The sequence below is a fragment of the Mycena indigotica genome (genome assembly GCF_014461135.1).
Source record: "Mycena indigotica strain 171206Taipei chromosome Unknown Mind.scaff0006, whole genome shotgun sequence".
Lineage (NCBI taxonomy): Eukaryota > Fungi > Basidiomycota > Agaricomycetes > Agaricales > Mycenaceae > Mycena > Mycena indigotica.
The window spans coordinates 1,571,995-1,586,029 of record NW_023503005.1 but is presented as its reverse complement, the minus strand read 5'-3'; the positions used below and the strand labels follow the sequence as shown (position 1 = coordinate 1,586,029).

The following is a 14,035-nucleotide window of genomic DNA, read 5'->3' as shown; positions in this document are numbered from 1 at the left end:
AATAATAGCTTCCTGATCTCGAAGATCTCGCCGATGGACAGTTTGCAGTGCTATTTTTCCGCTCGTTGCCAAGCCACCTGCTTTGTTCGGAGACCAACGCGTGCTCTGGGGATCACGGATGCATGGAACTGTACGGCTATAGCCCTCGTCATCATCGAAACGACGGTGTTGGCTTCTGCCTAATAGATAGGTTGCATGGTCTCGGTTGTCAGCCATCTTTCCTTCTCCTCTCCTCCACCACCACACATACCCTCCGCTGAGCATGCTGGGTATTTCTGGTACCGCCACCACTCTCTTACTCCTCATTCTTGGGGCCACCGTACGTGCCGATGAGCCAACAACGGAGGAACAAATGGCCGCAAATCTCGGTATGTCCAAATTTCTCGTCCACTTTTCGCGCTTTGCGTGTCCTGAAAGTCCTTCGACAGGCGACAAGGCCGAGTGTGTAGCGTATGGCTACCAGCCAGTCACCGACGCCTTTGCGAAGAACGAGTTTCCGCCGATCTGGGTGCCCGTCGCGGGCGTGTCGAACGACACAGAGGGCTACCAAAAATTCTTGTCGATTAACGGCAGTGTGCCGAACATCGCGCCGAAGGTTTATCGTGTTTGTAATCCAGGTCTCGGTCAGCTTATCATCGGCAGGGCGTCAATGGTGTCCCAACACCAAATCTTGCATATGATGCCGCGAAAGATCCCGACTGCTGGTGGACAAACACGCAATGTGTGACTCCCAAGCATGATGGCGTCAAGGCTGATATTGCGGACGTCCCAGAGCCCAAGACACTGGGGTACGGGTTCGATGACGGGCCATATTGTGGGCATAACGAGTTCTACAACTTCTTAACATCCAAGGGACAGAAAGCTAGTGGGTTTTTTCTTCTCTTGCATTTTGAGTATGCTGACTCGATGAAGCCATGTTCTACATCGGCTCGAATGTGGTAGATGGCCCGCTACAGGCGCAGCGCGCCGTTAAGGATGGTCATGAGCTTTGTGTCCGTGCGTAAAGTGGAGCCAATGTTATATTTGCGACAGCTTACCCGATGCAGACACCTGGGCTCACCCTTCGATGACCGCGCTCACGAACGAGCAAGTTTTCGGCGAGCTTTGGTACACCATCAAAGCTATCAAGCTCGTTACTGGCGTCACTCCCACTTGCTGGAGGGTAAGTTGTCGTTTCTGGAAAGACCCTTAATTAACTGAGTCGATCCAGCCACCTCGCGGAGACGCTGATGACCGGGTGCGGTTCATCGCTCAATCGCTCGGACTCGACACGATCATGTGGAAATACGACTCGTTCGACTGGGAGCAAGGCACCAACGGCGTCACCCCGGCTGACGTGCAGAACAACTACAACAAACTCATTAATGACGCAAAAAGCGGGGTCCTAAACTCCAGGGGCGCCATCCTCCTCACGCACGAGCTGAGCAACTACACAATGCAAACAGCAGTCGACAACTACCCCAAGCTGGTCGAGGCGTTCGATGTGTGTCTATTTTTTTGCGTTCTTCTCGGGTTTTCAGCTGACAATTCTAGTACATCGTCCCTGTTGGCGTTGCGTACAACAAGACGAACCCGTATGCCGAGACTAGCGTCACACAGCCGTCGTTTGCACAATGTGCGTCTTTGGTCCTTGATTACATAGTTTACTCAAGTTGTTTTAGTTGCCGCGGCCCATGGCGGCCCGCCCGCGCCGTCCGGCTCCGCTAGCTCGTCACCGAAGAGCGCAAGCGGAAGCCCACCTGCACCTTCTGCCTCGGGTGTCAAGCTCGATAACTCGAACTCGACCAAAGCGAACAACCATAGCGGTGCTGTTACGGTTCGTTTACAGCTTCCTGCTACCATCCTTGCATTCGTCGGCCTCGCGATGACCTTCGCTGTGTGACCCCATAATTTATATCTCGGACTTGCTTGACTTCCTACTCTAAATAGCTGTACTTCGCACATCGTCGCTCATTTAAATCACACTCGTTCGCGTTATCCAGTGGATGTACTTTAAGAAGATTTGTCGTGATAGAACTCGAGCGTCGAGTCAATCAGGCTCCACCTGACCTGCCGCATCCACTCTCCCAGCAACTTCCTTGAGGGCTTGCCTGACGATCCGTGATGGGGGCGGCAAGCGCGTATGTGCTGGCCATGCTGATGACAACAAGCAACAGGGCTTTGGTGGAAACAGCGAAATGCATCGTTGACGAAACAGCGATTCGGATATCAGACTAGAGCCGCCGTCTGAGAATGGAATACTCACCTCTTCGACAGGCGAATGTGTGTAGAGGACTGGTTAAGAGGGCAAAGTAAGTACTTATACGACACGAGGACGGCGATCCACGGGCAGCACGGTAAAACAACGGCATGCGCTGTTCATATCGCCGTGTCAGTCTTTAGCTTGGTTAACAAGACTCCGCCAGTCATATTCAACCACGTCGAAATATCGAGTGTGGTGAGGAATATATATTTTGCTGCATTTTTGCTATCCTCTGAGAAGCTGTGGCGTCTCGACTCCGACTCTCAAGTTCGCAGTCGCAAGGCCGACGAGAAACAGTAAAAAAGACGGCGGTCCGCATGTTTAGTGTCAGGAAGGTGTAGGGGTGTCGCTGTCATGGCCCACGCATTTTATCTTCTCCTGGCGGAGCGGGGACCAACCGACAAGGTCCAGAGTCCAATTTGCAAGTCCGGACCGCTAGGCCGGGGTGGCGTGGGTACTGTGACGGTCACGTTTACTCATTTCAGCGGTCAGCAGCCATTAGCGCTAGCACTCAGCAGCCATTTCACCTCAGTCGCGCTGCACCGACCTTGGGCATCAAATCTGCACCCGATAATTGCCGGTGGTCAGCGACATAAGTATGTAGTACCACTCTGTCTTCAAAATCTACTCGTCATTGTCAATGGCAATTTGACCTGCCTTCAGCAATCCACTGGAGGCTCTTCCAGGCTCTTTGGTTGCTGCTCATGACTCATGAGGACAGGACTCCTCGAATTCAGCAGAAGCTCCTCTAACTCTCGCAAAGAATGTGGCAACTTGGCTTTTCATCAAGTTTAAACAAGTACAAATTTCTTCGACTCTATCAATACCTGTTCGCGAGAGAGGCAGACGCGCGTGCAATTCGGAAGACCCGTGGGCAACTTGAGGGGAAGCTCTTCTGTGTCTTGTTCAGATGAGCGAACCTTTCAACTCAATGCTCTTACTTGAATTCGTGCCACTGCTTCAAGCAGTCACGGTGACGGTGACGGTGTGGGTGCCGTGGTCGTCGTTTCCGTGACGGCCGTTGTCGTCGCCGCCGTGCTTGCGCTATATTGTCTTGGTTCAGAATCAAGCTCCTCAAGTTGTGGCTGAACTGTACCTTGACAGGTGCCGGGGTCAACAATGGACTCCGGGCAGTAACAGTGACTGTGCGAGTAGCATCATCACCCCCGTGGTGGCCATTGTCGTTTGGCCCATCGTCTCCGCCATGTCGGCGCTAAAGTGCAATATTCAGCACGATGTGTTGCTCGATTCTGCCAAAGGACTTACGGCGGTCACGATTGGGTTCGCCACTGTAACGGTTACAGTGCGAGTGGCATCATCACTTCCATGGTGCCCATTGTCGTTTGGCCCATCGTCTCCGCCATGTCGGCGCTAGAGTGCAATATTCAGCACGATGTGTTTCTCTATTTCGCCAAAGGACTTACAGCGGTCACGATTGGGTTTGCCACTGTAACGGTTACAGTGCGAGTTGCATCATCACCTCCATGGTGCCCATTGTCGTTTGGACCGTCATCCCCTCCGTGGCGGCGCTAAACATTCAACTTAAATCTCCTGCTTCTCATGGAACAAAGCTTACAGCAGTAACAATCGAGCCCGCCGCTGTAACTGTCACGGTGCGGGTTACGTCGTCGTTTCCGTGGTGGCCGTTGTCATTGGGGCCATCGTCGCCACCATGGCGGCGCTTTGCGTGATGGCCATTGTCATTGGGTCCGTCATCTCCACCGTGTTTGCGCTGCGAGCTATTTTTCAGCGCAAGACTCGTTTAGCAAAGACCAAATCATCTTACAGCGACGTTGGTGAACTTGGCGCTGCGCGCCGCGACTGTCTGGGTCACCGTAACGGTGCGAGTGGCGTCATCATTCCCATGGTGGCCGTTATCGTTCGGGCCATCGTCTCCACCATGTCGAGCGAAAACGGCGGTGACAAAGAAAAGGAGCAAGGTAGGGAAGAAGCGCATGTCTGAGTCTGGTGGTTGAGCTGAGCGTTTGCCAGTGAAGTTTGAGGACCATCCTCTCCCGTTTTATACGCTTGCTCACTTCTTGGGAGATTTCAAAGCTCCATTGCATTACTCCCATGGCCGGATGGCGAAATCTTGTGTTAGATGGACCGGTAAGTGCCCGGTAAAAGAGACTATGCCTATGTGAACTGATCGAAGAAAGCTTGCTGGGAATCCTGTCATGCAAGCTTCTCCGTCTTCTTTCTTCGATCCATTGTACAACTTCGCCACGCTTATGGAATGTTGTTCAACCTCAAGATGTCGCCGTGGCCAATTTTGCTTCAAGTCTGCACCAATTGCCGCCGATCGACACCGGTTCCAAGCGATTCGAGACAAAATTGGAGCGTGGTATGCTATCCTCCGAGTCCAGGACAAATGCCGCAGGTACTAACACTGACAGTCCTTCAAAATCACAACTCTTCGGATTTTACTCTCGCTGCAGACATCAGTGGCTGTTGTCCCACCCACTAACTGCGCTGCCCTGAATACAAGGGAACTGTCGATGGTGGGACAGAAAACGCCTCAGAAGATGACCAACCGTCGACGTGAACACCCGCTTGGAAACGCTACACTGACCATTTTGGACTTTTCCTCGACATGTGAAGTGAACAAATTTTTTACACGCCGCCGCAGTCTGTGAACCTACACAGGCTCTGGGCTTGGCGCAAGCTATTTTCCGTTCTTCTCACTTGCGTTCACACCCCGGACATCCTAGCATTCCCTTTTTCATTCTTTTGCCCCACACTTACACGAGGGGCCTGAGATTGGTGAATGTCAACGTCGAGTCAGCATAGTAATGGATGGTCTCTTTTGATATCGAAACTTGAACTTGTCTCCAAAGCACATCAAAATTATCTGTTTTTCGCCGCGTTCGTCTGCTTAGTAGGAGGTGATCCAAGTAACCTGCAACAAGTCTCTTACTCTATTTTTGTTTCTCATCCTCAGGCTTTTTTGTTCGTGGGGCTTTAGAGATGCTTCTTTAGCGTTTATCATCCCATTCGTGTGTTTCCTCCGGCACTTGCTCGCATCGCACTTACCGTCGTCGTGGATATGATCGCTCAGCATTCCCATCTGCCTCCAAGACTTCGGCTACTCTGCATCCTTTTCCCATCCTTGCCTCTTAACGCTGAGAACGGAACGACCCTGGTTGCAAACTGACGCCGCTGTCCCACGCCGAAGATTGAACCTTGTTTCAACTTGCAGAATTCAGTTATGTGATGCTCCCCTTGCGATGAAGTGGCCATCCCAGGTCGGATGCTTCCTCTCATCGTCCCTTGCACGTCCTCGGACTTGAAGCTTGAAGCCTGTACTGCCGAACTCCAGAAATATCATCTTACACTGGGTCGAACTCATTGCTAGTACACATAGGTCCGACTTGTTTAATTGGGAGTTGTGGTCGCAACCTAGCAAAATTGGATGGAATATTTCGTCGTAACAGATGGGGCAGAGGACACCGTCGACATTGCGTCTAACAACAACATGCCCTGTTCATATCGCCGTGCCAGTCTTTCCGCCGATAAGAAATCGAGCTTAGTTGACAAAAAACAATCGTACATTTGTGTCAGTACATAGTACAAGTACTCTACAACTCAAGCATTACCAAGCTCAAACCATAAGTAAGACGCTTAGAATGCTCGGGCGGCCATTCCCTACGTGGATCGAAAAGCGACTAGCACTCATTCCACGTAGTCAGGCGGATATGATCTGTCGTCTCCTCTGAACGTTGATCAGTTATGTTTCGGGCCATAATCAAGATGCAGACCTCTACGATGAACGAGTGAAGTCGACAGGAACGTATGTAGTCTGGGTTTGCCGGACGAAGGTCCTATCGGTGTCCCAAAACGCGAGAGCGTATAGATTGCGAAAAGAGTGCCCCACCCATATATGTGTCGGCCCAGGGTGAATAGCAGCAATGATGCCAAAAGGCAACCAGACACGAACACGACTTGGAAATGTAGACATCCAATCTAGAAGTATGTCAGCAAACAAACTTGTTGGGGTGAGGCGGCAGAAATGTCATTTCAGTAGACCTGTAAACGAAATCAGTTCATGGATACTAAACGCAAAAAGAAAATCACGAGGCGGTTGTAACTTGAAGTGCTTATTGTTTATTGAGCAAGTGTGCCGAGTCCGCCTTGTCAGGCAGCATCGAAAGAGTGAATGATTGTGGTCCAAAAGAATAGACTCAGCGGGCAGAAGAAGTTCACGAGTAAAATTGAAGCAGGGAAAGGGAAATATTTGACCACGTTGTTCCGTTTCATGATATACTTGCTGGACGCTGGAGATCTGAGGAATGTCGTCAGCAGCGTTTCGCGCAGTCGAGAAGGCAGGAAAGTGGACCAAGGCGTTGCTGCAGATATTGTCAGTCAAGGCTTTGTACGAGATAAAGGGAGACAAGGCGCCGAATAGCAGGAAGGCCCGGGATTTCAGGAGCACCGAACAGTTGACCTATTAATCGACTATCAGGAAGAGTATCATCTACTGTTCTTTCGTAGCTGTCCTGGATTAATGTGAGTCGCTAGACCATGAAGCAAAGCGAGCACTCTACCAGATACCATGAGCGTTGATCTCCTCCCAGTTGTGAAATCGGCGCGTGCCCTCAACAAAACTGAATACCTACAGATCCGTAAGCCATGGCGAGGAAAGCAACGGAAAAATATACTTTGAGGAGGAAGTGGTCGACTTCTTCGGGAAGTTGCGTGCCGTCAAGGTCACCGACCAAGGCCAGCTTGTCGACTTCCGGATGCTAGAGCTAGATCAGACTGAGCATGGTCAATGAAGAAAACTCTTACAACGCCAGAGAGGAGCCATCGAATAACGATACCCATTGGGTAGAGGTCTGCGCCATAAGAATATGGATTTCCAGCAGCAACATCAGGGCTCATATATTGAGGAGACCCAGCAACGACGGAGATGCCCCGATTGGGAGCGGGCCAGAAAGATCGCACGCGGCGCGTAGGCTTCTTCATACGGTGAGCTAAACCGAAGTCGACTACCATGAGGCGGTTGCCGTTGATGAGGATGTTATCGGGTTTGATGTCGCGGTGAATGACGCCCCTTTCGTGCATGTTTTGCACCGCTGTAGCCTAAGAAGCACATATAAGACAATGATAACCAGATACATGAGTGACATACCAGCTGACGAGCAAGCCCAATGCGCTCTTCAAAAGTATATTCCTCAAGAGGAAGGTCGTTCAAGGTCAAGTCACCAAAATCCTGAAAAAGGCTCAATAATCGTCGTTCGGGCTAAGAAGGCACGGACCATGACGATGTAAAAGTTGCGATCATCTTTGAACACGCCATGAACCGTCGCAAACCCAGGCATACCTTGGACCATTTGCATGCAGATGACCTCATTTCTTACCATTCGCCTTACCTCACGCGACTTTGCGCGCCGCGGGATCAACTTGACCGCAAAATACTCGCCAGTCAATGGGGAATATGCCTTGACAACGCAGCCGAAGCCTCCCTGGCCGAGCGGACGAGGGTGGAACCAGAGCATATTGGGGTCGATGGAAGGAATTGCCCATCTTGTGGCCCGCCAGATATGCTTGTTGAGCGCTTCTGGGTGGTCGAGATACTCTTCATGTCCTCGATGCATGATGCGCCACACGAGACATTTGAAAGGGGAGCGCGACAAGGGTTGTACGCGATATAAAGCGGTGAGAATTGGTCGGTAGCAGCTCGAAAGCCACTGAATTCCACCTTCGACGACTTCATCCATTTGCCGTGGACCTTCCATCGCGAGAAACACATCCGCGACCATCTTGGCAATTGTCTTGATAGTGCAGCTGAGTTTCTGTGGGTTATTACGGAAGTGGCAGTAGACAAGGTATAGCTGGAAGTCGCAATAATAAGTTACCGATGATTGGAGGGAAAGTAGCACGCACCCAATGTCCCAAAGGCAGGCAGAATCCATTCAATATTGCGACTTTGAACTCGTTAATGGCGTTGGTTAACACGGTCCAGTCAGCAAAGACAAGACCAGCAACTACAAGTACCATCAATGTGAAAGCACCGAGAAAACGCGCACCTTGGAGGGCGTCATGACGCGTCAAATGTGTGGATGTCTCTGCGGTAGGCTTATCTGCCCAATCCATAAACGCGCAGACAACCAACACAAGGATGACAGTCAGGACGAGAGCATAAACAGGACTGTGTGTGAACTGGAAGCAACCCAGGAGAATCACCGCCATGCATAAACCACAGAGTGGCTCAGTGGCGGCGGTGAACTCGAGTGCCGCGGCCACGACGACCTTGATGTCGCCAATGGCCTCTAAGATAATAAGCCATTGCTGGCAGAAGGTTTGGACCACAATTGTGGCGAACATTTGGATGGAAACTGTGAATGCTGAGAGCATGGTGGACGTAGCAGAACAACAAGTTGTTGTCACACTGTAACGAACGCGAAGTAAACATCACGTGTGGAGAGTGGAGGCTGGCTACTGTGGGCGGGGCAGCGCATCGGCGTCGGTGCTGTTGTCGGGGAGAGAGCAAAAAGCCTGTGGGAATATGCCCGTCATTGAGGGCGGCAATCATGGCCTTGACACTCCGGCGTCTAGATTAGCAGATAGGCGCCCTGAGGATTCGCAGGATCATCCAGCATCTAAGTACTTACTTACTGACCTGTTGTTGAACGAGCCTCCCTCCCATACAAGCACATTCTTGCCAGTTCCCCAACGGTCAAGGACGAAATACCCACTTCAGATCTTCGATCTATGTCAAGTGGACGACTCCCAATGCGAAGCTAATTATGGCCAGTTAACCCCCAACTCTTGGGATTTGAGAGCCTTTATGATCAGGGCTCAAGCTAACGTTCACGTCAATACATACTCAAACTGGGTTCAAGTACATTTTCATCTAAACACTTTCAACCCACAGCCGCGACTTAAGCTCTCCAATTGCCCTTGCGAGGTTCTCCATCCTGACTGCGTTCAGATTCACATCGAGCACGGTGCTTCCATCAGACAATCGACCGGAAATATACACGCCATTCCCAAACACAAGGTTATTCGGGGTTGCCGAAAAGCGGTAGCTGCAGATCGTCCCCTCAGAGCTGACGGGGCTCCAGTCTGTCTCGAATATTCGCGACGCGGACACGTTGGAGATGACAAGCGTGTCTTGTGCCGCTTGGTGGACAGGCATCGTCAATTTGCTTGTCGTCATAATGTGATGGGCAGCAGCGACGTGACTGAGCGAGAGCGAATGACGACTCGCACAAAGTTGTTGCGTCAGCTCTGGAAGGGGTGTCGAGTTGATCGTTTGCACTGTCAATGTCGGGTAGGGTAGTGGGAGGAATGCGTTATGTGGGTAATCATCCAGTGATTTGCCACCGGCTTGTTGAATAAGATCCCGAAAGTTGGCAAAGTTGGAGCAGTGAACTACAGTTTCTGCGGCTGTTCCGCTTGCGTATAGGACCTACAGAGGAGTTAGCTGACGTATAATAGACTGACTTGTGACTGACCTTTAAAAACCAAGCAACAAGAACATCGCCTGTCGTGACGACGAGGTCAGGACTGATGGTTCGTATATCTCCTTTGACTGGTTCAACAACCAGGGAAATGCATTCTTGGGGCATCACAAAAATCTGATGGGTAGCACCGCGCCAGTAACGCTCTCGGAGATGCCAGCCAACAAGCCATAATGAGCCCTTCAACCCAAGCGGCGAATACGGTACTTCAACGCCCTCGATTGACGGAGCGGCTCTGTTCAAGAGTTCGATGATAGGGTTTGGATTGTGTCCTTCTGGCGGTAACAGCGGGACTTTCCATTCATTGCCTCGCATCTCCGCGACAAGGGCCTTCATTACCGTTGCAGCTCCGATACCGTCAAATACACCATGAGAACGGGCAAAGCCTACACAGGAATAGGCTGGCTCGGATGCACTCCGGGAAGGGAAATGGGTAACGTGCCAGCAAGTGAGCGGATTGTCGCGTGTTACCCAGTCTAAGTTTTGCCGCGGAGTCGAAGCATGAAGAAACAGAGACTGCGGGAGAGAATCAGAGACTGCCGGGAGCGGGAGGCTGATGTAATTTGAGAGCGGGACATCCGAGGTCGTTTCCGTCAACACGAATGTGCGGTAGCGTTCAGGAAGAACACTGAGCGGGACTGCAATTTGCCAGTTCTTGGTCCCTTCCACCGACTCGAGGCGACCTGCAAGTACGCGCCATTTTTCAGTCAATCGACGGAGCGCATGCGAAAGTGTCTTGGTGTCAATTACACCTTTGACGAGCCAGCCAGTGAGGAATGTTGACCGTTCGAAAGAGCCATCGAATGCAGTGAGCGGGTAGCGCGCCCAACGTGTAGGCGTTTGGTAGAGATTTACTTCGTCAGGTTGGCTGGGTTGTGGACCGGACATGAAGGTCGAAGCAAAGAGGCCTTGGTATCAGGCACATGAGGGTTTGGATTCAAAAATGAATGATCACCGTTTTGTTCCCACGTTTCTTCTGATTTCAACTCGGCGACGGTGTCGACGAATAACCATTGAACAATGACTCACCACATTGTCCTTGTCCAGCGAATGCACATTGACATTCTGGTGCGTATTCTATCGTAGTGGTTCCCAGTATTCTGGCACATCGACTATTGACGCAACCACGAAAAAGGCCTCGCAAAAGCCAACGCTGAGTTGTCACTGACAGAGTTCCAAGAAAGCGGAATTTATATATGTTGCTGTTGTTGGTAACCTCCAGAAGCCCCTGTTTTTAATGAGAAAGCAATAAGATCTGACGCCGGTGCACTGAATCGACATCCATAAAGGATGTCGTGGGAGAGAAATCTTCAGTTCTAATATTCTGTGAGGGTTAGGGCCGGAAGTAGGATCATGTTTACGACTTTCAAGCTGGCTTTGCAATGCATGGCGTGCAACGAGTGCAAGCTTCGTTCGGAAGACTAATCATGGGCAGTCATTGGCGATGGGTCGTGAGGCTCACAAGCACTTTCTTCATCCTTGAATCCATCGCAGACCTAGTGAGCGCTCGACGGAGAACTGTAAACTTGAAGGAAAGCAAGACGCGTTCAGTCACGTTCGATTGCAAGTTCTCATCTCACACCACCATGGTTTTCGCCAACCTTGGAACTCACGAGAAATCTGCCTTGTTCTCTTTGCTCGACGAGTGAGACTAGCCTTACAGATGGTATTTTCCATTTTACCCTCTTACTAGATACTTCGCATCGCGTCCAGAGATCTTTGGCAACTCACAACACGAATCCTCTGAGCCCGAGTCTAATTCGCCTGTGATATCAGCTCCGACTCCGTCCTCTGTTGCTGCTGCTCAACGCGCGCTTGCTGCAAATCTACGCGCGGCAACGAGTTCTAACTCACCGACACCACCAGTCTTACCGAGACGGACACCATCTGAATCATCTCAAACACAAGCCCCTCCAATTCCCTCAACTACTAATAGCCTCAAGTCTGTCCGTGTGCGTCCCCCCTTCTGCTCTATCGATCTTGACATTAACCATGAGGGCATTATAGAAATTTGGGTCAGATGTTGACACAACATCGACCAAGAACATGTACAACTCGATAAGACATGCTGGAAAGACGCCAGCGCCACCTCCACCAATAGTCCCCGCCGCATTCCCGCCTCCTAAAAATAAATGGGGACCGCCACCTGGAAGGTCATCAGTGCCAACCCCACCCCAACCTGAACCAGAGCCAGAAGAAGAGGAAGAAGAAATCGCACAGGGAGAATGGGCCGAGGCTTTGTACGATTATGATTCCACGGTGCGTAATTGAGGCTGCCCAACGATTAGCTCATCCTCGCCCAGGACCCAGGCGACCTCCAAATCCGCGCGAAGCAGAATGTGTGGGTTACAGAACGGACTTCAGATGACTGGTAAACAGAGGCCCTTTCCTCCGCCTAGAGTTCTAAACTGATCTTCAATTGTAGGTGGACGGGTGAATTCCAAGGGAAGACTGGCTTGTTCCCGGCGTCGTATGTAAAATTACTGTAAAATAACGCGTCGAGTGGGGGTATATATCGAAACAAACAGTTATCAGTCTTTTGTGGAGTTGTTGCTTTGCCGCCCAGTGCCTCGGCGCTGTGATTTTGGAGTAATTCGCTTCACTCCTCTTCTCGTCTCCTCGACATCTCCTTTTCTTTCCCTCCCTCCTTCCATGACCACAAGTCGCTCTTTTACCACTCGCGCAATCATCTTTGGCTCCCTCACTGCCCTTGTCGTCGTTAGCCTCTTCCAGTTCAGAGAAGAGACCCGACGCGTTTTGGCCCAACTACCTTACTTTCCCTCCCACTACTCCACTGCTAGCCAGCCCCAGCACGATGCCGAGGTCCTCGTCGCTCCCTTTGCGAGAATTCCGGACTCCCTGTACCCTCCAGGGGTCGGGGACTGGCAGCAACGCCACTGGATGGACCCAAGCGAGGCGGATTGGGTCCGTTTGCGGCGTTGCCTCGACAGGAACTCTTGCACTCCAAACCAGGCGAAAGGCTCGTGGAGAAGCGTTTCAAATCAACGCACACTAACATTCATGCAGTGATACTGGTCCAAAACATGTATTTTCGCAACGCTTTGCGCGGAGATGTTGGAGGGGAAGAGATATGGTGCGCTGCCTGCTTCATCGTCTTGGATTGCAACTAATCTTGCTTCCAGGGCCACTTCCACAGTGCGTTCTTCATCTTACTGTCGTCTGACGATCAAACCAACACACTCGTCAGATGGAGGCCATGGCTAATCTGGGTTACACTGTCTTGCACGCGGAAACAACGAAAGACCTCGTTAAGATCTACCAATACTTTCCTGACCTCGTCAAAATTGTTATCATGAACGACTGGACGACATTTGACTGCTGGAAAGATAAACAGGGATGCTTGAGGAGCGAACGGAACCCTTGGGGCATTCCAGGGTACAAAGTGGGTGTATCATCCAGTGCTAAGCTAGCTCTAAAACTTTGCTAGATCATCTCCTTCTATTTCTGGGTACCGAAAAAAGTACCTAAGTCACTTCGTCTTGCTAATCATTGCTCTGTAGCCATTTCCTCGACACCCACTTGGCCCCCGGTGGATCATATCCCCGGAGCCTTTCGCAATGCATACCCGCGCCGAGATTCAATCCAACAACACTTACCTCGGATACTCAATCGAGAAAACCTGTCGCAGTACCAGGTTTATGTTTAACAAGGAACGCCCGTCAAACCCACCGCAAGCCTGGGTCCTCGCTAAGCTAATGAACTACTTCTCCGACCCGAAGAAGGACTTTGCGTGGTCGAAGGAGATCATGGACGCGGTCGCAGACCAAACGGGTGTGAAATTCGGCATGGCTGTTCGCTTTCCCGACGATTCGTCTGACCAGGCCATGTCGGAAGAGGACAAACAGCGCTCACCGCTATTTCTTCCTGAACCGACACACTACGTCAACCACGTAAGGTTAAAACAGGAAGTGTTTATGAAGGAACTGGCCCAGAGCAGGGTTCTCCTTGGCATCGGCAACCCTCTAATGCACGGTCTCTCTTTTTTTCAAACGCCAATCTTATCTTACTCTACAGTTCTCCTACGCCATGGAATGCCTTGTGCTTAGGCGTCCCTTTCATCAACGTCATAACCCACTGGGATACCCGCGACCCGAAGGACCGATCTGGATGGAGAACACAACACTCAATCGCGGGTCTCCTCGATCCACCATACATATATAATGTCTGTCTCCCGCTCTCTTCGACTCTTTTTTGATTTTGCCCAGGTACATCGGAGAGACAAGGAAGAATTAATCAACGCTGTCAAAGCAGCGCTGGCCAACCCTATACAATCATTCGTTCCGGAACGAATGACACTACCCTCCAT

General features: G+C 51.0%; 4 protein-coding genes across 4 annotated transcripts; 3 read left to right on the top strand and 1 right to left on the bottom strand.

Moving 5' to 3' along the window:
* Nucleotides 1-262: 262 nt before the first annotated feature.
* On the top strand, nucleotides 263-1,882 carry MIND_00687500 (NodB-like proteiny domain-containing protein; the record flags this gene model as incomplete). Its single annotated transcript, XM_037363583.1, has 7 exons — nucleotides 263-595; nucleotides 643-865; nucleotides 913-996; nucleotides 1,047-1,162; nucleotides 1,211-1,483; nucleotides 1,534-1,615; nucleotides 1,662-1,882. The coding sequence occupies 7 exons, from the start codon at nucleotides 263-265 to the stop codon at nucleotides 1,880-1,882; spliced, it is 1,332 nt and encodes a 443-aa protein (XP_037219227.1).
* A 2,032-nt stretch (nucleotides 1,883-3,914) lies between these two features.
* MIND_00687400 (uncharacterized protein) lies at nucleotides 3,915-4,878 on the top strand (the record flags this gene model as incomplete). Its single annotated transcript, XM_037363582.1, has 4 exons — nucleotides 3,915-4,182; nucleotides 4,235-4,351; nucleotides 4,398-4,586; nucleotides 4,639-4,709. 4 exons carry the CDS (start codon nucleotides 3,915-3,917, stop codon nucleotides 4,707-4,709), a joined length of 645 nt encoding a protein of 214 aa, XP_037219226.1.
* A 4,220-nt stretch (nucleotides 4,879-9,098) lies between these two features.
* On the bottom strand, nucleotides 9,099-10,596 carry MIND_00687300 (uncharacterized protein; the record flags this gene model as incomplete). The annotated part of the gene is made up of 2 exons (XM_037363581.1): nucleotides 9,099-9,656; nucleotides 9,703-10,596. 2 exons carry the CDS (start codon nucleotides 10,594-10,596, stop codon nucleotides 9,099-9,101), a joined length of 1,452 nt encoding a protein of 483 aa, XP_037219225.1.
* A 686-nt stretch (nucleotides 10,597-11,282) lies between these two features.
* MIND_00687200 (uncharacterized protein) lies at nucleotides 11,283-13,775 on the top strand (the record flags this gene model as incomplete). The annotated part of the gene is made up of 12 exons (XM_037363580.1): nucleotides 11,283-11,353; nucleotides 11,402-11,660; nucleotides 11,716-11,967; nucleotides 12,012-12,079; nucleotides 12,134-12,178; nucleotides 12,237-12,637; nucleotides 12,682-12,802; nucleotides 12,852-12,864; nucleotides 12,917-13,111; nucleotides 13,157-13,177; nucleotides 13,230-13,701; nucleotides 13,744-13,775. The coding sequence occupies exons 1-12, from the start codon at nucleotides 11,295-11,297 to the stop codon at nucleotides 13,773-13,775; spliced, it is 1,938 nt and encodes a 645-aa protein (XP_037219224.1). The 5' UTR covers nucleotides 11,283-11,294.
* Nucleotides 13,776-14,035: the final 260 nt, after the last annotated feature.